Source organism: Eimeria tenella, genomic scaffold (assembly GCF_000499545.2).
Source record: "Eimeria tenella Houghton genomic scaffold, Eth_scaff22, whole genome shotgun sequence".
NCBI lineage: Eukaryota > Apicomplexa > Conoidasida > Eucoccidiorida > Eimeriidae > Eimeria > Eimeria tenella.
Window position 1 is genome coordinate 75,538 of NW_013542053.1, and position 20,527 is coordinate 96,064.

General features: G+C 52.4%; 3 protein-coding genes across 3 annotated transcripts; all 3 read left to right on the top strand.

The window, feature by feature from the left end:
- Positions 1 to 1,335: 1,335 nt before the first annotated feature.
- On the top strand, positions 1,336 to 4,196 carry ETH_00015760 (phosphotyrosyl phosphatase activator, putative; the record flags this gene model as incomplete). Its single annotated transcript, XM_013374640.1, has 6 exons — positions 1,336 to 1,998; positions 2,444 to 2,676; positions 3,067 to 3,217; positions 3,324 to 3,398; positions 3,569 to 3,636; positions 4,088 to 4,196. The coding sequence occupies 6 exons, from the start codon at positions 1,336 to 1,338 to the stop codon at positions 4,194 to 4,196; spliced, it is 1,299 nt and encodes a 432-aa protein (XP_013230094.1).
- A 1,214-nt stretch (positions 4,197 to 5,410) lies between these two features.
- ETH_00015765 (uncharacterized protein) lies at positions 5,411 to 17,038 on the top strand (the record flags this gene model as incomplete). Its single annotated transcript, XM_013374641.1, has 6 exons — positions 5,411 to 9,739; positions 10,304 to 11,033; positions 11,797 to 12,242; positions 12,479 to 12,829; positions 13,368 to 13,424; positions 13,754 to 17,038. 6 exons carry the CDS (start codon positions 5,411 to 5,413, stop codon positions 17,036 to 17,038), a joined length of 9,198 nt encoding a protein of 3,065 aa, XP_013230095.1.
- A 1,929-nt stretch (positions 17,039 to 18,967) lies between these two features.
- ETH_00015770 (aquaporin, putative) lies at positions 18,968 to 20,242 on the top strand (the record flags this gene model as incomplete). Its single annotated transcript, XM_013374642.1, has 1 exon — positions 18,968 to 20,242. One exon carries the CDS (start codon positions 18,968 to 18,970, stop codon positions 20,240 to 20,242), a length of 1,275 nt encoding a protein of 424 aa, XP_013230096.1.
- Positions 20,243 to 20,527: the final 285 nt, after the last annotated feature.

A 20,527-nucleotide genomic window follows, 5' to 3' on the forward strand; every position in this document is an offset into this window, starting at 1 on the left:
CCAGCTGCCTTTCCTCAGAACAGCTGTAGCTGTTACCCTTGCTGGCTGCAGTTATAGTTGACGCTCCTGTTGGCTGTCGCTGCTGCTGTCGCTGCTTTAGCCGGTGGTATTGTTAGCGTTGCTGCGTCGCTGCTGGTGCTGCCGCTGTTGCTGCGTTGCTGCTGCTGCTGCTGCTGGCTGCTGCTCCAGTTGCTCTTGCTCTACTGCTTCATCACAACTAAGTCTACGTAGTGCGTTCCAAGAATATTGAGTTTCATAGCACACTAAGGTGCTTATAAAGCGCAAAAACTTTACAAACGCCGCAGGGAAGCTGACAGTTATATATGGTTCAAGCTTTGCACTTGACGTCCTTGTCTACTAGGGAAAGAAATCGTGGCTGTGTTAGTGCGCAACGCCCGTTTGGTGTCTATATATCTGTTTAGCTGCAAATAAAGCAGGCATTTAAAGAGAAGCTTGAACTATGGCGGCTCAATTCCCGTGCGATTTGAGCACCTTTGTCTTGTTCGCTCTAATCTGTGTTCCACGAAGTGACCATTGCGTGCTCTGCTCTCTGCCGCGTTCACATATAATTCAAATGGAAGCCTGAAGCCTTAAACTGCAGAAAATTATGGAGAAAAACATGAAGAGAGGGGCGGATTGTCGCAGCAGAGAGCCTGGAACGGTCATGCATACATTAACGACCCGTGAGGAGGCGTGAGTGATGGGCTCGCAGGAAAAACGAGGCAAGAACTTCGCAGAAGACCAACACAGTGATGTGAAAGGGAAAAAATATATTTTTAGATAGTTTTAAGGGGTATTTTATGAAGAAGAAAAGATCTTCTGGGGCTTTTCCTTGGTGGGTCATCAAGCGAACAGGGGCCCCCAACCTCTCAGGCTGAACGCAAAGGACTGTGTGTACACAGCATAATGGGTATCAGTAAGAACAAACGTGGGATTTGACGGTTAGTATTGTGTAACTGAAAGAATCTTGCACCAGTCTTGCGGCTTTCGAGTCATCAGAGCTCCTGCGGAGGCTAGTTTACGTTTTCTTCCCGGAAGTGTCTCGCCTGAAGCCGATGTATTTCATTGTAGAACTGCGGTTCTTTTGCCTTTTAGAGAGCTAATAAGCTGGCGACAGGCTCACATTCCGCGGGTGCCTCCTATCCTCTTTGGAAGCAAAAAGGTTGCTTAGCGTTTAGCGCGCGCTGACTGATTGACCTTCGTTTACTTTCTCGCCCGACAAGAAGATCCGAGGCGGCAAGCAATCCAGCAGATCTTCCGTATATCCTTATCTCCACGCACTGCCTGCAGCAAAGCTTCCCGAACAGCAGGGGGCCTCTGCAAACCGAAAGAGCAATGCAGCCTCATGACAGAGCCCACCCGTTTGACGTGCGCGGTTTCTCAGCCCTTCGCTCCAACGACGGGGGGCCCCCCGGCATTTCAGGGGCCCCCCGAGCCCCTGGGGCCCCTGGGGTCCCGGTGGCCCTGGGTGGCCGTCCCCCAGTGCCCGACGCGTTTTGCTGCGTCCACCCGCTGGCCCTTGAGCAGCCGCAGCAGCAGGGCAGCGGCGACTGGCGGCTGCGGGCCACCAGCAAAGCCATTCGTTCGGACTCGGACTTGCGCCGCTGGCTTTCCTCTTCGACGCATTCGCAGTTTCTGGCTTTCGTGGGGCGGCTGGCGAAGCACGCGGCCGGGAAGAAGTCCCTGCCCAGTTTGCTGCGGGCGGATGTGGCAAATTGGAAGATAACAGAATCAGCAGTGGCTGCGCCAGGGCCTGCGGGGCAGGCCCAGGCTGCGGGAGCTTCAGCTGCTGCGCCTGCTGCCTCGGCCTGTGACGGCTTGGGGTCTCGAATTCGCACTTTTGTGCCCTTTGGAGAACTCCCAGCCAACAACGTCTGCTGGGCAATGCTGCGAGTGCTGCAGCAGCTGCTGCAGTGGGTGCAAGACATACCCCCAGTCGAACAGCCCACGCGTTTCGGCAATCAGGCTTTCAAAACTTGGTGCAGAAAGCTCGAGGAGGTGAGACGAGGAAGTCTTACTGGCTGCTGCAGAGAAGTTTTATGGCCTTAGTTGAAACAGGATTGAGGTTGGGGCTTGCGGTGCTGCGCACTCAATGAACTACAAGCACTCATAGTGAAACGCAGTGCAGCAACTTAGCCACGTCATTTCGGTAACTTGGCAATCGCCAACAGATTCACGCAGAAATTAGTGTTCAAATTCTCACAAAAGGTCTAATCTGTGTATTTTCATATTCAATTTCGAGTAAGTAACTGTGTATGAGCGAAAAATCGACCCTGCTGCATTTCACTCACATTGAAATAGAGATTTGCCCTTGAATGAAGTAACAGCGCCCGAAATGGGGGCGGGAGACTCGACAGAATTGCGAACATGAACTGACTCTATAATTGTAGAATGAATTTGGCATTTAAGGCACTGCATTATGCAGAATGAATTCGTGTTTCAGGAGGCTTTGGATTTGTTGGCGCCCGTGTGGACTTCAAGCGGAACTGAAATATCGGAAACTGCGAAAATGGAATTGACAGATATATTCTGCTCGTCTTTTGGAAATCCAGTTCGTCTGGACTTCGGGACAGGACACGAGTGCTCGTTTGCTATCTTTCTTTTTTGCCTATTTAAATTAAAGTTGCTCGAGGAGGATACGCACGACCCCTTCGCCGTCTTAGGCATATTCAAAGGGTTTGTTCTAGCCATCTCGTTCTGCCGCTTGATGTGCATGTTTCATTGTCTTTCTATTTTTTTACCACTCTCCATCTCCTCCGGAATCAGCTTTATGTATATTTGCTTGTCTTCCTATCTTTACCATTCTCCGTCTCTTTCTGAATGTGCCATGTGCCTCATTTTCATTCCATCCCGGCCGTGGTGGGCCTTCCTCGTATCAACTTGCTTCCTTGCTCGACGTAGATGCCTGCTGCTTGTAGTTGGATCTGTTTTCCCGTTTTTCTTTGCTTCGATGTTGTGTTGCTGCATTTTTTACTACTTGCTTGCCGACTTGTTGACTACTGGACTGCTGCTCGGGTCATTGCGTCTTTTGTGTTGTTGAAACGAATTGTCATTGCCTGTGCGCAGGTATGTAGAGGTGGCTCATGCCCTGCAACAGCGCTACATGCTGGAGGCCGCTGGAAGCAGAGGCGTTTGGGGTTTGGATGATTTCCACTTCCTGACTTTTCTCTGGGGCGCCGGCCAGCTGTCCGAGCAGCAGATCATAGAGCCAGATCAGGTGAGAACCCTATTTATTGTCGACAAGGCCTGTAAATTGTAAATCACAGCGTCTGCCTTCATTCAGAGGGGCCATCACAAGGAGATTTGCATGTGTGTCCGTGCAGATAACTGAGCGAGACTTGGTCCAGCAACTCGCCCCGGATTTGTTGTATTTTGACTCCATACAATACGTGCTGCAGGTGAGAGGCAGCAGCAGGAGAGTCAAGGAAGTGAACAAAAGAATTCACTGCTGCGACACCTAAGCACCGAACCGTAGGCAACTATGCTGCACTTGGGAGTGCATGCACCCAATCTTTAGAATTCTTCATATCACCACTTTTTATCATTTCGTCGCATTCGTTTTGTGCAGACAAAGAAGGGAGCACCCTTTTTCGAGTGTTCGCCCATCCTGTACGACGTCAGCGGCATCAGCAGCTGGTGAGTGATGAGCGGAGACACATAGATGAATGCACCAAAATCTGCAGCTGCTGTCCCTAACAGGCATATATTACTTTTGTTTCTATACCGTTATATGTTTATATTTAGGCCTGTATACAGACATATATGTGTTTTACATGCATATTTTGAAGGTGTTGCAGCAATGCATTATATGAATAAATGAACATAGTTGTTATTTCCAGTGTAAATACGTACACGGGCACAGACAATTGCAAAATCTTGATGCAGCAGGGTCAGAAATGAACCGGTGCTGGTTCATTTATAAATACAGTTTCAGGGCTTGCATATGGTTCAGTTTTGTCTTCATGTATTGCGGCACCAGGTCTCAAAGATAAGGCTTTCTCAGAACCTTCCATATGCACTTACATATACATGTTCGTTATTTGCATATATATTTCCATTCGTCTGTTTGTGAATAATTTTGTCTCAGGAAAAAGATCTGCGCGGGTTTAATCCGCATGTACGAGGGCGAAGTTTTATGTAAACTGCCCATCGTGCAACACTTCCTCTTTGGCACTGTATTTCCACTGACTAAGTAAATCTTAATTAGACTCGAAAGTAAACAAAGGCTACCAGGCATGAATACATGCACGCAAATATGCACAAGTGGGGGACAAAGGCTTTCTGGTCCTCCTTATTCACATCTTTTTTTATCGCCTTCTAATGGCTAGTCAGCCATCTAATCATGTTCGCATTGTTTGCGCTTGAACGAGACTACAAGAGGCAACAATGCAGTTATGCTGCACAAAAGGCAAGCAGATTTTTCACTCTTTGGACACATCGGTTCACAAACCTCAATTTCCTTTATATTTTCTTTCTTGGGTGCGGTGATCTGCGTGTGTGTGCCGCATTGTACACCCTTCCTCCTTTTCTCATGCCTGTCACTTCTTTGTTTTTGTATTTCCTCGCTGTGTGTGTTTGCGCCTTCTTTTTCCACTCCAATTAGCGGCTTCCGTTTATCTGAGCATCACTGTAGCTCTGTGGGTTTCTGGCTTTGTATTGAGCTCTGATGGTTTTCCAAATGAAGGAAGGAGGAAAGGCTAGACGGAGTTTTAGTCTGTAAATACCGAAATCCAGTCAGTTTCGATGATGCTTGTCGTAACAAGAAAATATGAAGGCCGTTTCAGCAGCTGCCAAGGAGACGCGGGGCGGTGAGGAGACGCCCGCAAAACGTGACAAGTTTGAAAGATGCTTCGAAAGACCATTCTATGTTTGTCATAGTTTTGGCAGTGAAATATTTAAAAATGCATTTAAGGCCAGAGATTCGCCCACCCAGAGCGTTGGAAGGCAGAGCAAGTCGCATGCGTCAGTCAGAGGCACCAGTGGAGCCTTGGGGGACCTGCGCAACTTGCGGACGAGTTCACTGAAATATATGATCCTGATGAAGTTTATTAGAGGATTTTCGAATTCAAAAAAGAGTAAATTAGAAGATCACTGTTGTTTTGTGAGTGTTTGCCGTTATTGAAGAGCTCCAACGATGCCCACTCAGTTGACACGTACAGCGCGAAAGGCTGAAAAGTATGTAGGGAAAATTTCAGAAACCCCTTGGCCACAAGATTGAATGTTTTGCAATATTTGAACTGCTTGTTTGTGCTGTAAAACTGAGTGCTTTTGCCACCAGTTACCCTCGTGTGCGCCTCGAAGTGACCCTGTGCATGCGAGTTGCGATCCTCTGTTTGGCAACTGAGAGTCCCCGTCCTTCTTTGAGATTGTTAATAAGCTGGGCAAACTTTCTCACGAGTAGCATTGTCTAATGGGCCGCAGTTATAGTGGAATTAAAAATGCAGGAAATGCAACACAGGGAAGCTCCGAGGCGTTCTACAAGCCCTGCCACCCCTCAGCCTGCGAGCCTTTCCTTAAAAGTTCCGAAGCCCCCGCTTCTTTACCTCAAGAAGGAACACGAAAGGATGGGCCCATTGAAGTGTGGCCTTTCCCTTTGGTCTTCGAGGGCTGCCAGCCCGGCGCGTGGCACCGCCGCCACGTGCGTTTGACCAACAAAAGCGACATAGAGGAAACGCTCTCTGTCACTGCATCCAATCCGTCCTTGATATTTGTTCATAAGGAAGAGCTCAAACTGCCACCTGGTGGCTCAGTCTTCATACCAGTGATCACTCGACTGCTGCCGGGGGATAGCAGCGCGGGCGAAGCCTCACCTGCCGGCCCAGGACCAGCTCACGTTTTGCAGGAAAGCATAGCTATAAGATCCTTAAAGTGCAGTCTAAAGCTCCCAGTTATTATTTATCACGAGTTACTACCAAAAGCCCCAACAATCTCGGACACAAGGCGGGGAGATGCCTCGAAGTTTCCTGAATGCTCCAGCAGTCAGCAGCCAGCGACCTGGCCCGAAGCCGTGCCCCTAAGCAGCTGCCGCTTTCCTGCTGCTGTCCGCTCCGCCTCTTCAGGTGGCCGCTGCTGCCTTGGCCGTAGGCCTGCGTGTGCGAGACGGGAAAGAAGCGACAGCGCCACACCATCTTGCTGCATGCCTTTGAGAGGGCCAGTTTCTTCAGTTTCTGCAGAAGGAGAGCAGCGCAGCTGGTCCTCTGCTGCTCCCTCTTGGGGCCCTTCCCCTCTTCTCACTTCATCTCACCAGACGCAACAGCCGCAGCAGCAAACAGCAGTCAGCCCAGCACTGTGGGCCTGGCGGCTTCGCCTAGAAAGCCCCAGGCGCTCACGCGCGCTGCCTTCTTTTTCTGTTCCATCTTCAGGTTCGAGGCAACACTCTCCAGATCGCTGCAGCAACGGCAACTGCAACAGTAGCAGCAGCAGCAGTAGTAGTAGTAGTAGTAGTAGCAGCAGCAGCAGCAACAGAAAAGCTCCTCCGCTGGAACTACTAACACTTGACACGCTCTCCTCCGCTGCTTCCTCTCTTGACCCACACAGCAGCAGGTTGGATGGACGTGCAAAGGGCACTGCAAATGGTACGGAAGCCACAGGGGTCAGAGGCCACCAGGCCAGTGGCGAAAATGCTGCAGCAAAAGGAGCAACGAACGACAGCAAAATTCAAGAACCCACAGAACGGCTTTCAGAGGAGGGAAGCACCACTGCTGCTGCTGAAGGGTCCACAACAGGGTCGAGTGTGAGGAAAGAGGCGAGCCAACCACCGCATGCACAGCAGCAGCAGGCACAAACCCCAGCAGCTACTGCTACGCCAACTGAAGCAGTTAGTGCCACCTTGAATGCGAAAACAACGCAAACTGCTGCAGAGACAGAAGCAGCAGCAGCCTCGGCAGCGGTGGCACGCCTTCAAGCGGAAAATTTGCTGCTGCAGGAGGCCCTGCAGCGCAGCAGAGAGGAAATAGAAGCCCTTGAGTTGCTCGGAGAGATGCAGCAAAATGCACGTCAGGCTCTGCAGCAGCAGCAGCAACAACAACAACAGCAAACGCAGACTCAAATTCACGTCACTGAAGACTGGCAACGGCAGCAGCGACTCCTACCACAGGACGGAGGATCTCAGGGTCTAGCTGAGCAGAAGCTGCTAAATCAACAGCAACACCAGCAGCAGCAGCAACATCCAGAGCCCCAGCCACAGCCACGCGCTCAGCAACAGCCACCGCAGCAGCCACAGCCTCAGCAACAGCGACAGCCACAACATCCGCCAGAGCAGTCACACGTGCAGTGCGGGTCGCAGCGGCAGCTGCAGCAGCAGCAACAGCCTCAGCAACAGCAACTGCATCAGCAGCTGCCCCTTCAGAAGCAAGAGCCGCAGCAGCTGCTTCGTGGAGAGTCGCTGCTACCTACCGAACTGACAGTAGATGAAAAACAGCTGTTCATGAACAGCAGCGAAGAGGAAACATTGAAATCATTTTTAGAGGAAATGTACCCTTTCAAGCAGCAGAAAGAAATTCTCGATAAGACGAGCATGGATCAGACAGATATTCAAGTTTGCAGCAGCAGCAACAGCAGCAGCATCAGCAGCTACATCAAGAGCAGCAATACCTGCTGCAAGTCGGTACAGACGGAGCAGAAAAGCGTGTTGGATGAGCTGCGGAAGCAACACGAAGCAGCAGAGCGGCAGCAAGAAGAACTACAGACTCTTAAGATTGCATTTGCTGCGGCACAAGTGCAGCACGAGCAGCAGCGGGAGTTGCTTCAGCGCAAAGCTGATGCAGCAGACGCAGCGGCAAAAGAAGCAGCAGCCGAAGCAGCAGCAGCCCAAGAACGGGTGAAGCGATTACTTCTGCGTCTAGAGGAGCAGCAGCAGCAATCTGCTGCTGCTGCTCGGACTGCTGCCGCGCAGTGTGCTGACCTCTCCCGCCGCCTTGAGGCCGCGCAGCACCGCGAGCAGCAGGTGAAAGATCAAATTGTTTCAGCTCAAAAGTGCCTCCGCTTCCTTTCTTCTTTGCAGCGAAGACATGCAGCATCAGCAGCAAAGATGCACCACGGCAGGCGCAACCGGGGCAGCGCGCGACAGCACACATACGCGAGCAACAGCAGCAGCTGCAGCAGCTGCAGCAGCTGCAGCAGCGAGGATGGCAGCAGCTCCCCTCAGTACGCGTTTCCGCATGCAGCTGAGCAGCAGCAGACACAGCGGCAAATGGCTCCTCGAGCATTTTGCGCGTTGGAGGTCCCTGCTGAGATTCAGCAACTGATGGACTCTCTAGAGAGTCCAGCTGAGACAGCAGCAGCAACAGCAGCAGCAGCAACAGAAGCTACAGTAGCAACAGCAGCGCACGATGTTGCTGCTGGAAAGGCCATGCCAGACAGGGTCTGCCAACTGGCCCGGGACGGAGTGCGTTTGCCTACTTCAGATTACTATTGCTTAACAACTCAGTCTGCACGTGGCCAGCAGCAACAGCAGCAGAAGCAGCAGCAACAACAACAGTTCCGGGCCGTTGGGGAGTCCTTTGCTCTTGTTCGCAAGAAGGACGGCTGCTGCTGCAGCAGCAGCAGCCGCCGCAGCAAGTGCTGCTGCAGCTGCCGTTCCAGCTGCTGGGAGCTGCAGCGGAGATTGGGTGAAGCTACGGCCTCTCTTATAGTTAAGACGCAGCTTCTAGCAGTTAAGGAAGCTGCTTTCAAGGAGATGCAGCAGCAGGCAGCCGAAAAAGCAGCAGCAGCAGCAGCAGCAGAAGCTGCAGCAGCAACCGCTGAGAAAAAGCTGCTTTGCTCTTTGTCACGAAATATATCAATGCACGTGCAGTTCAACGCTGCTACTGCAGCGCAGCAGGAGCAACGTGCAGCGGCAGCGGCTGCTGCAGCAGCAGCAGATGAGCTGCGGCAGTCCAACCAGCAGCTGCAGCTCTACGTAGAAGTAATCAGCAGCGAGAGAGACATTTGGAAGCAGCAGCTGCAGCAGCACATACAGCAGAAACACGAAAAGGTAAGGAAGATACAGCGGCAGCAAATGCAAATGCTTGAAGCACAAGGGCACTGCACAACTACCCAGCAGCAGCAGCAGCAGCAGCAGGGCGATGACGAGCAGCAAATTTGTCGCTGCAGAGCCAGCTACTCGGAGCTTCCAGATGCAGCAAATAGCGTTGAAGCAACAGAAATAGCAGCAGCAACGGCAGCAACAGCAGCAACAGCTGCCACAGCTGAAACTGACCCTTTAGTCTGCGCTGTGCTGCAACTGGTGAATGGCATTGAGTGCTTGAAAAGAGAAATAATAATTGTGAAGGCAGATACAACAAAGGCGAACACAACAGACACGCGGAGCTCAGCAGACAACTCAAGCACAGCAGCAGGAGCAGCAGCAGCAGCCGCAGAAGCAAACACAACAGCAGCAGGAGATCCTCTGCAGCAGTTGGCAGCAGCACAACCTGCAGCGGGGACTGTGTGGCGCTGGCCCACCGGTGAGCAGAAGCCACCACTGAGCAGCAGCAGCAGCAGCAGCAGCAACAGCGCAGAGCCAAGAGTGGGTGAATCTGCGGGCTTGCGGGACCGGGGGGAGCTGGTGCTGCAGCAGCTGTGCATTTCTTTGCTGTGCATTTGCCGCCGTTTGTCTTTGAGCCGCCAAATAGAAGAAGCAAGCAGCAAAAAGAACAAAGAGTTAGTTGAAAGAATGAAAAAAGAGATTTCCAAAAGAGTGGCGGCGCAAACAAAGGCAGCAAATCTATCAGCTCAGGTCCACGCTTTGGAAAGAAAAGTGCGTCTTGTCTGTTATCTTTCTCACTCTGTTGCTCCTTTTGTTTCCTTTTTGTTTCTTTTCTTTTCCCCTTTTTTATAATTCCTTTTTCAGTTCCCAATTCACTTTCCTCAGCTTCCACCCGCAGCCCTGCGCTCACTCGTTGTCTGTGTTTTGGCCCTTGTGTGCAGATTTGTGCTTTTGCTGCTCTTTTTAGCTCTTTTTGTTTCTTTTTTCTCTTTTCTTTTGTTGCTGCACGCTTGGCCCCTTTTAGCTCTTTTTGTTTCTTTCTTCTTCTTTCTTTTGTTGCTGCACGCTTGGCTCCCGACTTTTTGCAAGCTCGCTTCGTTTTTCCTCTCTTGCCTCGTCTTTTGCTCCTCTTCGGTTGTTTGTTTTGTTATTACCTGTTGTTTACCTCTTCTTTTCCTTGTCTCTTTTTGCTTGGTTCTTTGTGCTCTTCTTCCCTTTTCCTTTGTCTCTACTGTTTCTCTCTGCTCCCTCGTGCTGCAGAAGCAGGTGTCTGCATGACTCAGGGACCTGCTGCTGCTGCAGCTGTTGCTGCGGTTGTCGCTGCTGCTGCTGCAGTTCTCTGTGCTGGAACGCTGTGCAGCGGCGGACGCTGCTCGAGCTGCAGCAGACCTTCAGAAACAGCAGAGTTTGCTGCAGCGTGAGAAGCAACAGACTCTCTTGGCCCTGTACGCGAGAGAACAGCAACAACAACTGTTGCTGTCCCAGCACTATTCTCTGTCCCGTGAGGTTTCCCGGCTCCGAGGAGCCCTGCGCAAAGCGTTGGGGGGTGCCCGGCAGGAAGCAGCAGCAGCTGCTGCAGCAGCAGAGAACGCTGTCTTTCAGCAGCTGTCGCAGTGGCGAGAGTCCCTAGTCAAAACGACAGTTGAAGCAGCACAGAGCTGCTGCGCCTTCCCGTGCAGCAGCAGCAGCGGCACAACCGCCGCCACCTGCACCACAGCTTGCAGCAGCAGTGGCAGCAGCAGAAGCAGAAGCAGCAGCACAAGCAGCAGCAGCAGCAGGGGCCTGAAATGCCTCTCAAAGCCCATAGGGGCTTCCCAGAGAGCAGCAAGGGCCCAAGAAGGCCTCGCCCGGCGGCTGGCAGCTTCCGAATTGGCTCTGCTGGAGCTAACGGAGGCGCTCAGCCAAGCAGAGCTCCGGCTGGCCTTTGGGGGCCCCCCTGCAGGGAAGGGGGGCCCCCAAGAAGCAGCTGGGAGGGGGCCCCCTGAGGGGCCCCCTGGAGGGGAGGCGGAGGGGCCCAGCGAGGCGGCACAGCGAAGTGTCGGCGCGAACGCAGGACAGCTGCGGGGTGAGAAACGGTGAACGAAAAGTTCAGCAAAAATGCCCCGCAAAGTAAACACAAAGCAACATATTAGCCAAAGAAAAGATAATAGATTAAATATAATATATATCTATATACATATCTATATATTATATTATTTAACAGCCGCCATTAATTCAGAGTGCATGAGCAGGAAAGTGAATGCGGGGTGAAACAGATAGATCTAATGGCTCTATTACAAACGAGGAGTCTGCTAGCTCTAAAGTCAATGGGCAGTTGATTCTGATTTGCAGCATTTTAAATATATTTAAAAACGAAGCAAAGAGCAATGCAATTAAAAGAACAAAAAATGGCAAAGTTTCCACTTATCCTGTTTGTCTTAGCTTCAAACTGCAGCCACTTCTGTCTTTTTCTCAATTCTGAATCCATCTCAATCACTTGCATCAATTTGTCTCAGCCTCAGCTCCCTGAGGAAAAAAGTTCAAACAGATTCCCCTATTTTCGAAGAAACGGTTCTATTTGCGAAAATATTATTTTACTTTCATGAATATTAATAAAGATAATTGGCTTTCTGGCCTTCTGAACTCTATAGCCGAATGAACTGGCGGGCTGATGTGCTGCTGATCTGAACAGCAGTCATGTTTGCAAAGTATTTCAGACCAGTGGCTGCCTGATGGCTTTAAATGTTCATTTGTTTTGTGCATTGTTTATTTCTTAATTTATTTGCCCGTTTGTCTCTTGTTTTGTCCTTATTGGCGAGCAGCAGCGCCTGGAAATTGCTTTCTTGCAGGGCAAACGGAGCCTTTACATATATACGCAGCGTCAAAGGCCAGCAACGGCTGCAGCAGCTGCTGCAGCGATGCAGCAGCGCCTCAGTCTCAGCATGGCCGCTTCAGCAGCACGTGCTGCTGGTGCTGCAGCGACGCCAGCAACAGCAGCAGCAGCAACAGGAGCTGCAGCTGCGGCTGCAGCTGCTGTTACGGCCAAGATGGCAGTACGTCCGTGCAGCTGCTGAACCAGCAGCAGCAACAGCTGCTTGCTGCGTACGCAGCACAGAAGCAACAGCTGCAGCAAGCCAGAGGGGCTCTGCAACGGTCAGAGGCAGAAATGCAGCGGCTGAAAGACAATTTGCTGCTGCTGCAGCAATTCAAAGCTTGCAAAGATGAAACCGCGCTAAGGGCACAAACAGCAGAAGTGGAAGCAGACGCACTCAGCTACAGACTCACATACCTGCAGGTAACAGCAGCAGCCTCAGTCTCAGCAGCAGCAGCAGTAGCAGCAGCAGCAATGGCAGTAGCGGGAACAACAATAACAGCAGCAACAGCAGTAGCGGGAACAGCAATAACAGCAGCAGCAGCAGCAGGGGCCAGCTGGAAAAGCGCTGAGTTCCAGGTGCATCTAGCGAGAACAAAACAACAGAATACTGACTACTGAGACAGCTTTTGCTGCGGCTGCTGTTGTTGCTGCTGTAGGAAGCAGTGGACAGGGAGCGGCAGCAGTGGGCCCAGGAGCTGCTGCTGCTGCAGCAGACGCAGCATTCAGTTCTGCTGCAGCGCGTTGCTGCTGAGAAGAAGGGGCTGTATGGGGCGCTAAGGGAGGCGGAGGCAGCAGCAGCAGCAGCGCAGCAGCAGCTGCAGCAGCAGCAGTCCGCAGCAAGCGCGCTGCAGCAACAGGTGCTGCTGCTGCAGCGAGATGCAGCAGCACGCATGCACACTGCCGAGCAGCTGCTTCGAATCTTCACGCATGCAAAAGCAAATGAAACTGACGGTCTCGGCGCTTTGCTTTGCAAAGACACTAAAGAGTTGACGGGAGCAAAAGTGAATGTGCGTTTTTCTTGATGTTGGTTTCTGCCTTCGTGTTTGAATTTCTTTTTCTCCCTTTGATTCCTATTCTAATCAAGTTTTACTTGTTCAGTTTTGTTTCTTCTATTTAAATTTTTGTGTTTGCTTTTGCCTCTCAGTCTTGAATTTTCTGATTCCCTGTGCGTTCTGTCTTTCCTTACTTCGTTCATCTTTGCCTGTCTGTTCAATTTGTTCAGTTGTTCGTCCACTTATTTGTTTTTTGTTCTTTTTTTTCGTTTTTTCCCTTTATTGTTTCATATTTATTATTTTTTTTATTTTCTGTTTGTTTGTCTGCTTCTCACTAGCCCATTCGTCTTCTTACGTAGCTGTTTACAAGTATTTGGCTGTGCCGTTTTCTGGCTTGTGTTTATTCTGTTCCTCCGAATTCCGTTTTTGGCTTTTTGCCACTAAGAAGTGCATGCTTGGCATTTCCTGATGCTGAGCTGTCTCAGTTTGTTGCTGCTGTTGCTGTTGCTGTTGCTGCTGCTGCTGCTGTCGCTGCGCTGCTATGCGCCAACAGGTGACTGCAGCCTCCGCGCATGGCTTATTGCAGCTCTTTCTTTCTCTTATAATTGAAGTGAGGATGCTGGAGCCGTCGCTGCTGCTGCTGCTGCAGCTGCTGTATTCCTTGTAGTTACTTTATTATGAGTAGCTTATAGTACAAAGAAGAAGGGGCAGCTACTGTCTGCTGCTTCTTTGTTTCTGTTTTTATTTGAATTGTTGTTTATTCTATTTGCCTTATTTCAGCTCTTGTTGCCTCAGCCTCCTGCTGCTGCTTTGGGGCACCTACTGTGCCGTTTGGTTCTCACATTTACTCTCAAGTTTTGAAACATATTTGCATTTCTGCTGCTGTTTGTTGCACTAGATGCCCCTGCTTCTGAATCTTCATGGGTTTTGCTGCCTCAGCTTTGCCTTCGCGTTGCATTCCTCGAGAAGCAGCAGCAAGCGGCTCTGCAAACTCTGCCACGACTCCAGCAGCAGCAGGAAGAGCAGCAGCAGCAACAGCAGCAGCTCCTGCAGCGAAAGCAACAAAAATCTCAGCAACCGCAAGAGAGCCTCAGGAGTCGAGCCTTGATGAAGGACTCCCTCATAGCCTACAGGCTACTTCTAGGGGCTTTCATGCATCAACTGCTGCAGCAACAGCAGCAGCAGCAACAGCAGCTGCAGCAACAGCAACAGCAACAACAGGGACAGCAGCAGCAACAGCAGCAACAACAGCGCGCGCAACAACAGGAAATTATCACGTCTCTCTCTGACACCTTCGGGAAGGGCCGCACAGCCGCAAGAACAGCAGTGGCACTTGCTGCGCCTGCTGCTGCTTCCCCTGCAGCAGCAGAAGCAAGTTGTGCTGCTGCTGTTGCCACTCCTGCGGCTGCTGCAGCTGCTCAGCTGCTGGAAAACGGGTTCCTCTCCCTTCAAGCAGCTGCCCCACAGTGGCGCAACAGCTGCGGCAAATGTTTGGGCAACGGTTTGCTGTCTGCTGCTGCTGCTGCTGCTGCTGCTGCATCGTCTGGCCCGCGGCGACAGCTGCGGCCTCGAGCAGCAGAGGAGAAAGCAATCCGTTTGTTGCAGCAAATCAGATCTCTCGGGGGTCCACTGTTCTTTATTGCAGCTGCGCAGCAGAGGCTTGCTGCGCTGCTGCAGCTAATGGGGACTTCATTTGGCTTTCGCGGGCCGCCCCCTACTGTTGCTGCTGCTGCAGCAAGACACGAATTCCCTAACGAAGCAGTGGCAGCAGCAGATGCAGCAGCAGCAGCAGCAGCAATGAACAAAGAGGATGCAGCTGAGTGCTCGCTGCTGCTGCGCGAACTGGAAAGCTCAGCAGCAGCAGCAGCAACAACACTTGAGCATGCGCAGGCGCTGGCCCTTTCCCTCTCCGACTCTGTAGTATCTTTATTTGGGACTCTACAGGAAGACACAGCAGCTGAGCTGCCGACTGCAGGAGCAGCAGCTACAGCAACAGCAGCAGGAGGAGCAGCAGAAAGTGCAGAAGCGCCGTTTTTCCTTGAGATGGCAGGAACAGCTAGAGCTCCAGCAGAAGCAGCAGCGACAGCAGCGGCAGCAGCGCCAACAGCAGCAACAGCTGCTGCAGTTGAGCCATCATCGGTGGAAACAGCGACAGCGCCACCAGCAGCAGCAGCAACGGCGCCACCGTTCGCAGCAACAGCGCTACCACCAGCAGCAACAGCAGCAACAGCAGCAACAGCAGCAGCTGCTGCATCTCGGGGAGACGTCGGAAGCCACGCAAGGGAACCCGTGGGTTCCAACGGATTCAGGCGTAGCTCCTGCAGAATCGCTGCAGGAGCCATGCGCAGCTCCTCTCAGGGTGCAGCAGGAGCAGCAGCTGCAGCTGCTGCAGCAGCTGCAGCAGGTGCAGCAGCCGCAGCAGTAGCGGCACCCACCCCTGCTGCTGCCTCAGCAGCACCAGCAGCAGCAGAAGCGGCAGCCCATGAGTCCGAAAGCCCTGCAATTAAGGGCCCCCAAGATGCACTTCAAAGTCCAAAGATGGCAGGGGGGCCCCCTGGGTTTGAGGGGCCCCCAGATCTCGAAGAGTCCCAGAAAGGCTTTGACGCTGCTGCTTGCTGCAGAATTGGAAATGAATTAAGCATTAGAGGAGAAGAAGCAGCAAATGAAAAAAAAGAAAACAAAGAAATAAAATGCAGAAATCCAAAATTCAACGATGAGGCATCTTGCGTTACAAGTGTACCGACAACAGCAAACAGGAGCGACGCGCCACAGCAGCAAACAGTGCAACAGACGTCCCATTTGCTGCCGCAAAGAAAACAGCAAAAGCAGAAGCAGCAGCAGCAGCAGCAGCAGCCGTACATGCAACGGCAGCATATGCAACAGCAACGCGTGCAACTGAAGCAACAGCTACTGTACCAGCAGTCCTGTCAGCAGTTGCTGCAGCAGCAGCAGCAGCAGCTGCTGCACCAAAAAAGGCTGCAGCAGCAACTGCAGCAGCAACTTCGCCCTTACAGAAACCAGCAGCAGCAGCAGCGCCAAATTCAACAACAAGTGCAGCAGCAGCCGCTACAGGCGCAGCAGCAACGGCAGCTTCACCACTGCCGGCAGCAGCAGCAGGAACACCAACGGTCAGAGGCCATTCGCAGTCAATCAACTACAATTGTAGCAGCCACAGCAGCAGCGGGTAATGCAGCAGCAGTACAGGCAGCAGCAGCAGCAGTTCAAGGATCCCCCTATTCACATTTTGTCTGTCCTGAAGAGTTTAATGCTGTGAGAGGAGATTTATGCCACTCAACAATGGCGTTTAGAAAAGCATGCGCTGCTGCTAATGCTGGAGAGCAGCAGCAACAACAGCAACAGCAGCATCAACAGCAGCAAATGTTGCAGCAGCGGCAGCTGCAGCAGCAGCAGCAGCAGCTTCGTGCAGCAGCTGCTGTCACGCAGCAGCAGCAGAAGCAGCTGCAGAATAGCTGCACCTTTTCTCAGCAGCAGAAATCGCAGCAACTGCAGCAGCGGCAGCTGCTACAGCAGCAGCTGCAGAAGCAGGTGCCAGGGCGACCTCATTATCGCCCCCAGCAAACCCATTCCCAGGCCCAAACTCATCACCAGCAGCAGCAACGTCAGCAGCAGCAGCAACAGCAGCAGCAGCAGCAGCCCACTACTCTAAACTGCAGCATCACGCAGGCAGACACAATTGCTTCAATGAAACCAAGGCAGGGAGCTCTCTGCAGAATTTACTTTACACAAAACAACGCAACAACAGGGGCATCCGCTGCAGCAGGCGCGCCTGCTGCAGCTTTCACGACTGCAGCAGCAGCTGCTGCTGCTGCAGGTACCCCTGCTGATACTCCTGCATTTGCTGCTGCTGCAGCTTCTCCTGTCTTTGTGGCGCCGCAGCAGCCAGAGGCTGGCAGAGGCCGGGCTGCTGCTGCGCTGCTGCGCGCTTACAGTGCTCCCCGTGTACAGACACTGCAGCAGCAGCAGCTGCAGCAGCAGCAGCTGCTTGGCTTAGGAGGCCACGCCACTAGCAGCAGCAAACTAAATCACAGAGAAGTGAACAATTTCCAGGCACAAAATGCAGCCTGTGCTGCAGTTGGTGGAGTGTACGTATACCGGAGAGCCACCAGCTGCTCTGCTGCTGCTGCTCCCGCCTCTGCCTCCTCCCCTGCCTTATTCAAATGTTCAGAGGGGCCTTTGCGCTTGACTTTTGAGGACTCGTTTTGACTTGCAAAGCGAGACAGTTCTGCTGCTGTTGCTGCTGCTGCTGCTGCAGCAGCAGCTGAGTGTTCAGTTACGAGACAAGTTCACTAATAGCCTCACCTGCATGTGTATAGGCACTTGTTTGCACTGGAGCAGCAGCAGCTGCTACTGGATCAGTCACTGAAGAAGCCATTAAGAGTATGAAGAGCTGCAAATATAGACATTGTAATTTATATATAAATTGTGTTGTCAGTTCATTTCTATTTGTTTTGCTTTTTCTATTCCGCAGGCTGCGCTGTGCTGTAGTCTGCATGCACTCTTCTCGTTGCTGCGCCTCTTCTTCTCTCCCTCACTTATACATTTCCGTGCATTTACTGAAAAGAATATTTTAAGAAAAAAATGCTCCATTATTTGTGTGCATGCAAAGGACTTTAGTGTGCATGCGTTGCGTATTCGGAGAGCACATATTCACATTTTATGAACGCACACACACACGCACTTGTGCAGATTTTTTTCGAGTAAACTTTCAACTCCAACACAGAAAAGCCCAATTATTAAATTACTAAGAGGTTCTCTTTTTCACTTCTCCTGAGGATTCCATTTGTTAGTTCCTCTGCGTTGTTTTCTTCCATGCCTTTTTGGTGTACACATCTGCAGCCTCGGTTTCTTGCAGGTTCTTTTCCACAAATGAATGAACTCTCCGCGCATTTGCAGTATTTATGAATCACAAAGGTTTAATATTTCGAACAAAATATTTAGAGGAAAGAAATGTCTCTGTAACTCTTCTATTTCTCGCGTTCTTTGCCCCCATCTGCAAGCTCCAGTTGCACTTCATGAAACATTTTATTGCCAAACACTTTCCATTTTCAAGTTTACGAAAGAACTGAAGCCCTTTTAGGTTTTCTGAACTTTTTGGGCGCGATTTTGTTTTATTTGTTTTATTTAATTCGTTTGGGCTTCGTCCAGCTGAGTTCATGTATAGTGAAAACTTCTTGCAATGTGCGGTGGGCTTTCTGGAGCTTTGCCCTTTATCTGAAATATTCAAATGTATATTTCTGCATATTATAAGTTCAAGTTGCTTCTGAGTTGGTTCAAGTTTGAGTTTGCAGATGCAAATTGAAAAGTCCATTTCTTAGCTGCTTTCCACTTGAAGTGAAATAAGAAAGCTTTCGAGTTGCTGGCGAGTCAACAGAACAGCGGCGAAACCAAGAAGATGAATTCAAACAATTGACTAAGCCCTCGAGTGCATTTAAAAGGATCTTCAAATATATTTATTTGGTGCTAATTTGTAAGGCATTCAACTTCACTTTTGAATGGCTCGTTTGGCCGTCATTTAATTTCTATTTTTGCTTCACACTTTGGGTCAAATTCCTTCGGAGTCGGCCTAAGGCTTCGGGCCGCCTCGAGCCACCGTGGTGGTCCAAGGCGCCGATCGACCGCTCTCGAAGTTGAATGTCTGTCGAATCCGCGTCAAAATAAATAAAAAATCGGCGCAAATGAGTTGAGGCATTAAATTAATGGATTGGATTCGCATTCTGGGTTTCGTCTTGGTTTTGTGGACTCACCGGCAGCTCGCAAGCTGTTTTCCGGACTTTACGTGGAAGGTGGAAGGCGGCTGACGAGTCGGCTGCGCGACTTCTGCAGATTTTTATTCTCCCAGATGCTTTAAAGGCGGAATAAAGAGATTAATTGAGTTGGTTTGCGGGATTGGGGAGTGGGAGGCAGCGGCGACAGACAGCTGTTGCTGCAGCAGCGGCTCCGTGGCTCGCTGGTGGCCCGCGGTCGGCGGCAGCGGCTGGCTTCGGCGAGTTGGTGGCCCTGCAGTTGAAAGAAGTGGAGAGTCATTTTAGTTTCTGAAAAGTGGAAAGTTTCGCTTTTTTGTTTTTCGTTCGGGCGTTCGGTTAACCGTTGCAGACACTGCGGAGTCGCTGGCGCGCTGCTAGACACCGGAAAATGAGTTCTCAGAAGCCGGCGTTGGCGGAGTTCACGGGGTGTTTGGCGCTGCTGCTGCTGTCGGGGCTGCTGCCCCTTTTAAAGGTGCAGTATTTGGATTTTCCGGCGTCTTTGTCCCTGAGTTACGGGCTGCTGCTGCTGGGAATGCGCGAGGTGGAGGCGCGGACGCTGAACCCGGCGCTGGCGCTTGCGGACATATTCCGGGGTCACCTGGAGCTCGGCGCGGGCCTCCTGGTGATCCTGGCGCAGTTCGCCGGCGCCGCGGCAGGAGCTTTCTTGCTTTCCGCGTTTTGCAGCCCCTCGGAGGCCTTTCCGGCGGCGGCGGGCGCCGCGCCCGCGGGCCAGCTGCTGGCCGTGCAGCTGGTCTGCGGCGCCGCGCTGGCCTTCGCGCACCTCCGCGGCGCAGCCAGCAGCAGCAAGTTCGGGGGCCCCTGGCTGGGGGCCCTCATGTACGGGAGCTTCGCAGTGGGGGGCGAAGCCACGGCCTTTCTGAACCCCGCAGTGGCCCTGGGCGTGAACGTCGCGCGGGGGGTCTCGGGGGGCCCCACGGACGAGGCCCTGTTGGCCGTGGTGGTGTTGGGGCCCCTGCTGGCTGCGGGCCTCTCCTTCGTGCTGGAGAAGGCCTCGGAGCGGAGTCTGCAGCTGTCGGAGCTGGTGGGCACTTTCTTCCTCAGCTTCGGCATTCTTGCTGCTGCAGCAAAGGGGGGCCCCGCTGCTGCAGTTGGCCTCGCCTTCTTCGCTGCTGCTGTTGTCCGCATGATTGCGCCCCTCTCCGGGGGCTCCCTCAACCCCGCAGTCTCGGGGGGGGCCCTTCTGAGCGAGGGCCGCAGCATATCTCGCGAGGTGGCCACAGTGTGGCTGTTTCAGGTGTGCGGCGCGCTGGCTGCTGCGCTGCTGCTGCTCCACGTCGGCAGCAGCAGCAGCAGCAGCGGCGCTGCAGCGCTCGCCTCCGGCGACTGGAAGGCCCTCGCCTTCTGCGCAGCACTCAGCGCACTCCTCATGATCTCTTATTGCACAAACTGGGGCGACTTCTTCGGCTCTCCGGCCGCGGCCGTGGTGGGCGCGGTGTACGGACTCTCCATTGCTGCGGACGCGGCTGCAGTGCCCGTCAACCCCGCCACTTCTCTCGGAGCTGCTTTCGCCGCTTTTTTCAAAACGGGAACTTTCCCAGACCCCCTCGCGACGTTTGCTGCTGTGTTTGTGCCGGTGATCGGCTGCATGGCGGGCGCCGTGCTGCTGCGCGCGATGCCTTCGGAGTACCGGAGGCGGCTCTAGCTGCGCAGCCCATAACTCCAAAAGCTCTCCTTCCGCGCTGCTTTCCCATTAAATGTCAATTGCAACAGTTTTATCGCTCTGTGGCGTGCACAGAGAGCCCGGGTGCCCCGCGATCCAGCTTGCTGCTGCTTTTGCAAGTTCCTGCATCGGCAGGCAGTCCGCTGCGCGCCTCTCGCGCGCTTGCTGCTGCGCACTCCTCAGTTTGAAATCCTTTGGTCAGCTTTATTTGCTGGTTTTAATCTTATTTAATCCTCTAATTTAATCGAAGATAGCTCTTCTTCGCCC